Source organism: Otolemur garnettii, unplaced genomic scaffold (genome assembly GCF_000181295.1).
Source record: "Otolemur garnettii isolate 467f Iridium unplaced genomic scaffold, OtoGar3 scaffold00023, whole genome shotgun sequence".
NCBI lineage: Eukaryota > Metazoa > Chordata > Mammalia > Primates > Galagidae > Otolemur > Otolemur garnettii.
In genome coordinates, this window is record NW_003852418.1 from 18,217,457 (window position 1) to 18,228,968 (window position 11,512).

The 11,512-nt window shown below is 42.2% G+C and overlaps 1 protein-coding gene across 1 annotated transcript in view; it reads left to right on the forward strand.

Moving 5' to 3' along the window:
- The window catches only part of RAB22A (RAB22A, member RAS oncogene family), a 56,952-nt gene that overhangs the window by 38,655 nt on the left and 6,785 nt on the right, over positions 1–11,512 (forward strand). The window contains exons 3-5 of the mRNA XM_003787729.3: positions 2,757–2,838; positions 10,693–10,764; positions 10,855–10,961. Coding sequence (XP_003787777.1) covers positions 2,757–2,838; positions 10,693–10,764; positions 10,855–10,961 — 261 coding nt within the window. The remainder of the gene's footprint in view (positions 1–2,756; positions 2,839–10,692; positions 10,765–10,854; positions 10,962–11,512) is intronic.

The window sequence follows — 11,512 nt, forward strand, 5'->3', positions numbered from 1 at the left end:
AAAAAAAAAAAAAAAAAGAAAAGGAGCAGTAAGTGGGAAGGTGGGCATGAGACACTTGCAAGGATTTGATCCTGGGAGGAGGAGACCAGCTTAATGACTGCAGTGGCCAGTGCCGTGATGTTTGATCCCAGAGATAAGACATCTCTGATCAGCCAAAGTCCACTTTTTCCAGAAAAAGTGGAAATGCCAGAAATTGCCCAGGGAGCTTATTCACAGTCTTAGGATTTATAACCACTGTTTTCTCTGAAGACGCCTTCAGTGTTTCTCTGTGGTCCTAAAGATGAGGGTAGCAGGAAGTGGAAGAGAGCCAAAAAGAAGGTATGAGACTGGGGACTGAGTATCGTGTAGGATGGGAGACGGCCTCAGAGGCAGACCGAGATGACATGGGGGAGAATCTCCATGGTGGTCCAGATGGCTATGTGACTTTCTTCCAGCAAGGGCACTGCTCTGCCATTGGGTGGAAGAAGCAGGTGGAGTCGCTCTTAGGGCTTGTCTGGTGGTTGACGGAAGAGAGGCAGAATGCTAAGAATTGGTAGTGTGGACAAGTGATGTTGGCAGTAAAGGGACAAGAAACCAGCAAACGTGGATTATAGACCCAAGAAGATGTCAGGGTAGACAGGAAAAAGTCATGTTGTGATAGTCGGGCAGAGCTGGAAGAGTATCTGGGGCCAGAGAGGGGAGCTGGATTTGGTCTCTCAAGGTGCTTTTCATGGCATCGCAGCCGCCTGTGTGTCTCTCCTGACTCAGTACTAAGTCAGTAGTGAGTAATCTTTCCTTGATGGGGAAATGGTTGGCAGGGAATTCAGTGAATTCTGAATTGAACTTCAGTGAATTCTGATCCTATAATGAAACATTTCCTTTTAATTATTCCAGATACCTGTCTCAGCTTTTTGTCTGCTTGAAGCATATTTCTTCTCTTGTCCTTTGAGCAGCCAGAATGGATGCGTTAGATGTGTGGGCTCTGTTAAGAGGCTTCTGCCGGATGCCTGTTGTCACTCCTAAATGTAACACCACAGCCAGAATTGATGGAGGGTTGGGTTGCAAGCTTTTAGGACTAATTGCAAAGTCTAAACTAAAACATTTCCTGGAGCTGCCTTTAAATAATAATAATAATACCTTGTATAGATATAGTGCTTTACAATTTACCAAGCACTTTCACATACATCATCTCATTTAATCTTCACAATAAACAGTGCTTTTTGGATGCTTAGATCTTTCCTAAGTGAGAAATCATGTCGCACATCCTGATTTAATCATAGTGAGTCACCAAAAGTTCTTGATACAATAACCATTTATCGCATACCTTCTGTGCACAAAGCACTTTACTAAGGATACCAAGGGGTAAGGTTTCAGTAGATAAATACTCAGTCGGTAGTACCTACCAATAAAAATGATCCTGCCTTGTAATTTACTTTTCCCTTCCTCATCCCAGGTACCATTTTGGAGGCTACTTGCTATGCCATAGATTTATATAAATATTGCCCAGAATTTATTGTATTGGAGTTGAAGTTTTTAAAACTAAGGATTTTGATACTTTACTAAGTTCAGTGATTTGTCAGAAAGTCATTCTATTTCAACTTGGGCTTTCTTAAAGATTATCTATTACTTGAATCTCAGGAGAAATATTTCAAGTTCTTAGCATGTCTGAAAATGTCTCCCCATTGAGTTCATCGTGCTGATTGGGATGATTAGAGTACAATTTGCCCCTTGGCCCCAGAAGGCTTGTTATCCAGTAGAAGAGAAGACATGGTCATCTCTGGGCTTTGCAAGCCAGACTAGGATGCGCTGAGGGGGCTCAGAGACTAAAGACTCCCAGGACGCTGCCCTCTCAGTGAGGTGAGAAATGAAGGTCATGTTAGAGCCAGGCCAGGGCAGGACTCTTGAACCTGTGTCCTAGATCCTCCCAAGTGTCCAGACATGTGCTCTGGGCTCCAGACATGTGGCTCCTCAGAGAATAAGCAGGCTTTAAGGTCCAGCTCAAGATCCTCCAAAAAGCATGGAACCCCCAACCCCCAAATAATAGGAACCCTGCCGTTGAAGTCCCCTGGGTAGAGTGGCTCCCTCAGAATGATCAGTATGACCTGCAAACCATTATTCTTTCCCCCATCAAGGGCTGGTTAAGGCCCTGAGGGCTGACGTTGAACCTCAGCTGAGAAGTGCGTTTTGTCAGTGAAACACAAGTGTTCACAGGGGTGCTGATGGTGAAACAGGTCACCTTGGCACAGCTGTTACTTCTCCATCTGTCTTCTTGCTTGTTTGGCAAGCGAGTTAATTTTATTAACTCTGGTGTTAACATGGTTCTCACTTAGCTATTTACATGGGCTTGTGGCTTGGGAATGGGGGAAGACAAACACAAGTGGCTTAATATATATATGTTTTACTGGTGCACACATTTCCTGGACACCCTGCTTTTCCAGAAAGTTTTCCCATGATAACATCTTTTTAAATAACAGCTTCTGTGCTTTACAAGGGAGGCTAATGTCTGGATTGCCAAACTGTCTCTTGGTCCTTTTGATATGGATCAAAAGCCAAAGAACTCTTCCTTCTTTTTGTTGGGCAGATGTGCCTAATGCTTTATTTTGACAGAGAATATGCAGCCAGCATCTGAGCATCCTATAAATACTCCAGAGAGGAACACAATTAAGATAGAGTGTGGAGCTGGGAGTTTGAGCGTTAACTCTAACTGATGTTTCCGACTGGGGCTGGAAACGTGCTTTACATAATTGTGTTCTGATTATTTAGGTCTCTCTTTATAGGGCATCTTTTATGACCAAGACTGTCCAGTACCAAAATGAGCTACATAAATTCCTAATCTGGGATACAGCTGGACAAGAACGAGTAAGTCACTCTTTAATTTACTCTGTTTTTCTGAGGCCCAAATGAAAGCTCCAACTAGACTGTCAACGTCCCTGTCACCTCACGGTACTCACTCCTCTGCTGTGCACTGGAGACGCGTTTATTTCCATTTGCATAAACCAGCCTTTTTCTTTTCAATTAGAGCCACAAAGTCCACTGATGGAGAAAGTAATAATGGGCACTGAGGGCATTTTTATACTTTTGAGTGTCTTAAAGTAAATGCTGACTAACAGTCCTGATAAAAATCCCATTCTGAGCGTTGTGTGTAATTTGGGGCTCTGTCCTCTAGTAGAAATATATAAAAGAATTAGTGGTAGAAAGGGAGAGTTAAACACAACTCATTTATGGCCACCTTTTAAAAGCTAAAGGAGGAACCTACAGTGTATAAAGTTTGAGATTTAAGTGAAAAGGATGAGCTAACGCAATGCCTTGCAATAGGTACTTAATAAATGCCAACTGATAAAAACTGGCCACAATGCTTATCCTTTTAAGGAAGAGCCTGTATCAGAAATGGGGCCTGGCCACAGCAGCATCGTGTCACAGGGAGCCCGACCCAAAGTCGGGGGGCAGGAAGGCAGGGGAGGGGTCAGACACATGCCTGCTGCTTCATCTTCTCACTGAGTGCCTCTGACAGCCGCCCCATTATTCAGCTGCCATTTAATTTTGTTTTCAAACAGTGCTATCCAAACAGCACGTCTGATGGATGCACAGTGCTATCTTAAGCTCTTAAAAGTACACCAGAAGTAATCAGGAAAAATAGTCTGTCATCACAGTCTTATCTGAGACAACATGGATACTGCGTATGGTATAAAATCTGACAAGAATCATCACCAATGAATACAGGGAAACAAAACAAACCATTAGCGTTGTCCCAGACATGAACGCCAGGCCTCTGTACAGATTAATGGCTGCTCCTGCTTTAATGCCAGCTGCCGTGCCCCTGTCCAGTTACTCATCTGAGGTACCTTAGGCACTGTCTTCCATTCCCCACGTCTCTCCTTTGCTTGTGGTGTCCATCTGGAATGGAGCATTTAGGACAGCTAGACCTTTGCCAACCATCCCTCTTCCTTCAGGAGCGTCACTTGCTACAGGGTCCTCCTGAATATATGTGCAGACATAGCCCTGGGGTCTTTCCTATTAGCCACAAACTCATTTGGCTCTTCCCCCTAGTGATATATCTGCCTTCCACTGAATCCCAAGTTTCAGTTTCCCCCTCACATGTATTTGATGAAACACCAAAGCCCTCATGAGGAATCGTGCTGTATACATAGGTTCCATTGTTCTTCGAATCAGAGCCCGTCCTGGTATGCACAGTGATGTGTAATAACATCTTCTTTTTCTAGAACGTGGAAACAGAGTCACCCTAGAGTATGTGCCTTTCCCTTTCTCCTGCCCTGATGGTGAGAGTTGTGGAAAGTTCTGATGAGCCAGTTTGCCTGCCTTTTGTTTGCTCACTTCTAAAAGGTTGCCCAGTTAGAGGTGCCGCTGCTCTGAGAGGCAGACCTGCCCCCCACCTGAAGCATCAAACAGCCCAGAGCTGCACAAGAGATGCTTGTGGGGTCAGGCCACAGGTCAGGGGCGCAGAAGAGGGGACGGGGAGCGCACCTCCAGCAAGCACTCACTCCAGCCAGTCGTTGCTGGGTGAGAGCTTATGTCCAGAATGGCCAGATGGCAGTGCTTTAGAAAACCTAAACTTCTGTCAGCTAATCACAAGTCATTTGAAATTCTGAGAGAAGTGAGCAAGGCACGTCTAGACGCCCGTTTGGGGTCAAAGACTGCCCATTTGTCCTGGGCACGGCATTCAAGGTCCGGAATGTGCCACTTGCAGCCAAAGTCAGCACTTCATCCCCTCCGGCAGTCTGTCCTCTAGTACCAAACTGCTTGTTGCTTTCCGGCATGCAGGAGGATTTCACACCCACATACCCATGCTCCCACTTTTGCCTGGAAAACTATTCAACCTACAAGACCCACCTCCAATGTCACCTACAGGGAGGTTGCTCATACCTGAGCCTGAAGGTCACCTTGGATTCCTCTCTCATCCTCAGCACTCGACCCTTGCTCCAGCAGGATATCCTGACAACCCTGTTTTCTAAATATATCTCAGATATACTCACCATCTCCACCCCCAGCACCCTGCTCGCAGCCAAGTATTCCTGTAGCCTCCTCGACTCTCCCCTGCTTCCCCTCCACCCAGCCCAGACTTGTGGCACTTCTCCTAAGGACCCAGAGGAGCCTCTGGAAAGCAGAGAACAGACCCTATTATCTTCTTGTGTAACACCCTTCACTGCTTCTCTCCCCATAGCCAGCGTTCTGAACAGAGGTCTGCAAAGCCCTCTGTGCCTGTTCCCTGCTCTCCTCAGGGCCCCCTTGGGCCCTCCTCTGCACTCCTGTCTTCCAGTGCTCCTTGCCCTCAGGCATGTCCACACATTGTTCTTTTCCCTGGAACTTTCTCTTCCTTCCACTCTGGGCATGACCAGCTGGCTCCCCTCACTATCCCTTTAGCCTCAGGTTAAATCCCACAGCCTTGAAGTCTTTCCTCACCCCCGTACCTAAGCAGGTTCCCCATTCATTCCTTATCACTGCCCTCATTCATTTTCCTCAGAACACTCATTACAAGTTGTAATTAGATGTCTCTTGACTTACCTTCATCGACAGTTTCTCCCACCACACTAGAAACTTTGAGAGCTGGGACCACAGCGTCTTATTTACTGCTGTGTTCCCGGTGCCTGAGCATAGTGCCTGACATTGCAGTGGTTGGGTGCTGGTTGGGGAACCAGCGAATGAACTCGTGGGGGCACTTATTTGTATCTGAGCAGTGTTTGATTGCCCTCATCCATGAGGTTGCCACCTGTTTGCTTAGTTGTCTTCCGTTAGACTGTGAGCTCCTTGAGAGCAGGGACTATCTTCCTATCTCTGCTCTCCCCCCTGGCATGTGGTATTTATGTCAGCTGATTGCCAGCCCTGCTTAGGACAGATAAGGACAAATATTCTACCTGCTTTTACAGTGTTGAGCAGTGCATGACTCAAATAATAAATTTTTGGTGTTTGCATGGTTATCACTTAGTTCTCTGTATTTATGAGATTTATTATGGAACTGAAAGTCACCATAAAATGAAAAGCCTTTTTTGATTAACCGATTGCAGAGTGATTTCAGTGAGTCGATGGAAGCAACGTTGGAGAATTTCTCAAATGTCACAAAAAGCTCTTGATGGTAGGGATCTTGTTAAATTAAATGAAGGATAAAAATATTGATAAGGATGATGGTATAAATGCTTCAGAAGGTAATGATCTGTGTATCAAAGGGTTAAGAGGGGCCTAGGGAAAATTGATGGAACCCTTAAATATTTTAGTTTTTATGATAAGACTCTGAAAGTCAAACACATAGTGAATAATTTTGTATTGTACTAGCAGGTAGTTTTATCAGAAGGACTGTAGCCAAATTATCAATCGGCTTTGATTCAGTGTTCATCAAAAAAATTAGCTTTCAGCTGTAATTGAAAGCCTGTGTTTTTTCAAATACGAGGTAAAGTGAAACTTGTTTTCATGATTTTTAATTTTATTTTCTCAAAGTAGAGCTTCTATGAAACCTTTTGCCCCTATTACTTTGCCATCCTAAATAAATTTATTCTAAGTCATTTTTTTCACCAATTATCCTTCACTAACAAAGCCTCCTGCAGTAGTATCAAAACAGATACAGCAAATACATAAGTACACACCATAAATGCATACCATAAATATACCAGAAATGCAGCAAAAGCATTTCACATTCTTGCAGTCTGTATGTGGTAATACAGAACTTTTAACCAGAAAATAGTAGACATTGCGTATGGCCCTTAAAGATTATATTTCCATATCTTAATTGTGCTTTCTCCCAATGACTGTTTTCACAGAGGTCAGGACACCAGGAAGGCACAGACTTGATTGTCACAGTAGTTGTGTAAGAAATTGTTCTCATGTTTAAAATCTGGAGCAGCTCTAGTGGCTCAGAATCCTCTAGAGCTGAGTTCAATGATAACAGAAACTGGAGTCTACAGTGTACCATCCACCGCCCAGCATACAAACAGGATTACCACACACAGAGAGAAACAGGAAAACATGAAGTAGAAGCAAACCCCAAAGTGACCCTGTTACTAGAATTTGCAGACACAGAATTTAAAGCATATTTTAAATATGTTCAGAGTGTTAAACGTAGTCCTAATGACTTGACTACAGATGGGAAATCTCCCACAAAATGGAAACTAATAAAGAGGCAAATGGAAATGCTAAGACCAAAAACTGCAATATCTAAGAGGAAGAATTCACTGGATGGGTGATAGACCAGAGTAATCAGGAAAATGGGGTAAAAAAAAGTAGGAAACGTGAAGAGTCTCACACGGAGGGATCATAGGGGTACACTGAGACCATCTGAACACAGGTGTGACTGAAGACCCAGAAGGAGCAAAGAGGGATGTGGGAACAGAAAACAAGACTTTTCAAGAACTAATGGCTGAAAATTCCCCCAACTGGTGAAATTTACAAATCCAAGAAGTTTAGGAAACCTTTACATAGAAAGAAAACCATATCTAGGTACATCAAAATCAAACTGCAGAAAACCAAAGATAAAGAGAAAATGTCAAAAGCAGCCAGAGGTAGAAGACCCAGGGCAGTAACCGTGTAAGTGATGGGTAACTTCTCACTGCGACAGGGGAGCCCAGAAACATTAGAACAGTGTCTTCCTGAAAGGGCTGCAAGCAAAAACCTGTCAGCTGCCAAAATTATCTTTCAAATAGGAAGTCAAAGTAAGGGCTTTTTTATAAAAGCACAAACTGAGAATTCATCAGTAACAGTCTCTAAAAGTTTTTTAGGCTAAAGGAAAGTGACACCAGATGATAGCTGAGATCAGTAGGAAGCAATAGGGTAACTGGCTATTTGATTCAAAAATTATAACATTGGATTGTACAGTTTATAGTGTATATAGATTTAAGATTTTTGACAATTATACAAAAAATAGGTGAAACACATTCTTGCAAAGTTCTGATATTACATGGAGTACATTTTAAACTCTTAAGTAGACTGTAGAAAAATCTACACTGTATGTTGTTACAAGAGCAACCACTTATAAAAATAATACAAGAAAATATAGCTAAAAATCCAGTTGAGGAATTAATATATTAAAATTGAATACTAAAAAAATTCAATTAATGCAGAAGGGTAGGTGGAGGAATAGAGAAATTTAACAAGAAATGAAACAACTATAAAATAGCAGAAAACAGAAAAAAAATCAGGGCCAGGCACAGTGGCTCATGCCTATAATTATAGCACTTTGAGAGTTCTCAGGGGGAGATTACTTGAAGACAGGAATTTGAGACCAGCCCGCGCAATACATCAAGACACCGGCTCTTTTAATTAGCCAGGAGTGATGTCTACATATCTGTAGTCCCAGCTACCCTGGAGGCTGAGGCAGGAAGATTGCTTGAGCCCAGGAGTGCAAGACTGCAGTGAGCTTGGATGAAGCCACAGTGCTCTAACTTAGGCAACCAGAGCTAGACTTTGTCTCTAAAAATTAGTAAAATAAGTAAAGTAGCAGACCTAAACCAAATATACCAGTAAGCACATTAAATGTAAAGGAACTGAACATTGCACTTAAAAGGCATAGTTTGTCAGATTATATCATAAAGTAGAACCTCAGGATATCCCTGTTATAAGAGAATGACCTTAAATATAAAATCAAAGAAAACAGAGATTGAAAATTAGAGAATGAAAGGGAATATTCTATGCCAATAATAAGCAAAAGAAAACTATTGTGTTTATAAGAATATCAATAAAATAGACTTGAAGACAAGGGTCACTACCAAGGTTAAAGGGGGACACCATAAGAAGAATCTTAGGGACCCTTCTGTGTTGATAGATGTATAGATGTATAAATTTTATACATTTGTCTGTTTATCAGATTGTGCTAAGATCTTTGCTTTTCTCCACATGAACTTTATCTTACAAATTCGAAGAAAGAAAAAAAACACACCCTGTAAGGGGCACTGCCAACTTGGGCACATCTAATCCAGAAGCTCCCCCCACAGCCCGTCTGTCCTGTGCCTGCTTCCGTCTCAGTGCCTCTCGCGCTGGGGAAGCCGGTACAGCCCTTTAAGTCTTTACGTCATTATGTCATCTCCTTTTCTGTACTGCGTTCTTGCTTACAACCTTTATTTCTGTTCTCTCTCAAAGTTAATCTGTCGTTTTACTGGAAGTTAGTAGGCTTTCAGCCCACAGTCACGGATTCCTCTCACAAAGACTGGTAAAAGTTTCTGAGTCTGGACATCTGGGTCCAACGCTTAGTTTGCCCTCCCCATTGGCTCACCAGGTTTTGGTTACCGACAGTGTGCCAGGTGCTAGGCCCCAGGATGAAATGGCATCATGCTCAGTGGGGGTATTGACTTCCTAGTAGAGGAACAGTCAGAACTTCACTTCCTTTGTAAAACTCAAACTAATATAAAAGTTTAAAAGCCAAAGGATCAAACTCATCGGATAAGAAGTTAAAGAATTGATAATTCAGTATGCAGATAAAGTGTGTGCACCAGATGGCTCCCTGTGGTGACGATTCTTACCTGTGTTTGTAGGTAAGCCACCAGAAACAGAACAGGACGTGAGTTCAGTAGTGGCATGTAGGGGTATAAGGTAAAGATCAGGTATGTGAGGTCGGACAATTAAGTTCCCAAATTCATCCTAGAAAAAGGGCTGCGTACCTCATTGCTGAATCTCATCACTGTGGTCACCTTCAGAGCGCTCTTCATGGGACACTGTAAACTGATGCCAGCCCCTAGTGCACCCTTCTAAGCAGTTTGGTAGCTCCTTTTCTGGAATAGCCATCAGAGTTCTCATTGTACAAGATCTGACAATTGAACAGGCGAACTCATCCTCAAAAAAAGTGCTTTGAAGGGTGGACGAGGCACTGAAGTCATCCATAGCTTCGGCAATGAGGTTATGTAGCACTTTTTCCAAGCAGGAGATCGTGAACATAATTGTCATACCTCGTAGGCAAAATTCTTATGTTAAACATTGGCATCACGTTCAGTGAGTAAGATACACACACTGAGATGTGTGCCCAGGAACTGAAGTGGACAGGGTAAGAGTTTCCCATTTTCCATCTCACACTTCCCAAGAAAAATGGCCTGCTAAATCACCCTGGCTATTTAACTAGTTATCCCTCTCTGTTCCCTTTTCTTTCCCCCCTATTATGTGTATCAGAGAAGGGAGGTGGGTGAGTGGGAAGAAAATCTGAGTACAAAGTTGCATTCATGTAAATGAAATGAGGTCTGTACCCAGCATTTGGGAATTGCCAAGTGCATGTAAATATCAAAAAAGCAAGTAGCAAACTCATCCAAGTCGTGAATGTAAATGTGGACTCATTTCTGAAGGACAATCAGCATTTAGATTACAGGGTTTTCTTTACGACACCCAAATGCAGCCCCTTCTCTAGAGAACTATTTACAGCATTATTTTTATCTCCGTGATAGTTTGGGAAGCCAAAGTTTAAAGGGCTGTTGAACAAATGAATTTGGGAATTATAACATTGAGTTCAATTAAAAAGCCTTTTTAACTGAAACAATTGTTTATAGCACCATATTTAATTCCTACAAAACTGTATTCGAATCTATCTTCTGAGAGACATTTCAGCGTTACATTAAAAGTTTTTGCCTTTGGTAATTACTGGTTCATTTGCTTTAAAGCATCATGTCATCATCTTTGACTTAAGAAAAAGAGTACCTTTTGTGCAGAGATAATGGCTTAAAAGTCTAGGGAAAAAACATATTTAACCAGTTTTTCCAATTTCGTTGTTTATTTTCCCCCCCTCCTCTGCAGTTTCGTGCCTTAGCACCAATGTACTATCGAGGATCAGCTGCAGCTATAATCGTCTATGATATCACAAAAGAAGTAAGGATATGTATCGTTTTCTTCAGACTATTTTGAAAACTCTTTTGTAATTGCTTAGCTCCCCAGTTACTATTCTTTCTTGTGTTACAGGAGACATTTTCAACATTAAAGAATTGGGTAAAAGAGCTTCGACAGCATGGCCCACCTAATATTGTAGTTGCCATTGCAGGAAATAAGTGTGATCTTATTGATGTGAGGTAAGTTATTAGAACAAGAAATTACAATGCCGATGATGTGTTTCTTTTCTTAATGAGCAATATCCAATATAAGAATTTTGCTTTTATTTTATCTCTGACTTGAAAAATGTCTTTTGATTATGTGGTTGGAGTCGTAAAGTTTCAAACTACAATTAAAATTTCAGGCATTGGGAGCTAGTTATATAGAGAGATAGGTGTATAATTTACCTAAACATCGGTCACATCTCACTTGACATTGTGTGAGATCACTGCAGCCCCCAGGCTTCCATGACAGAATACTTAAATGCAGAAAGCACATGTATTGGCAGTTTTTCTAGGCTACTTCCATGATTCCCAAAGCAAGGGCCTTTTTTTTTTTTTAATTTGAGGGGCAAGAAACCCTGTTGTTCTTTGATCACTCTGTTAGCTGCATTGCTAGCAGTGCTGAATTTTGCTTTGTTTAACAATAGGAATGGTATAAGTGGGAGCACCACGTGTCAGGACTCAAAGGGCAACCATTGAGGACATCCTTTGCCATCATAAATGTGGTTAATTACTGGGTAGGCGGGGGG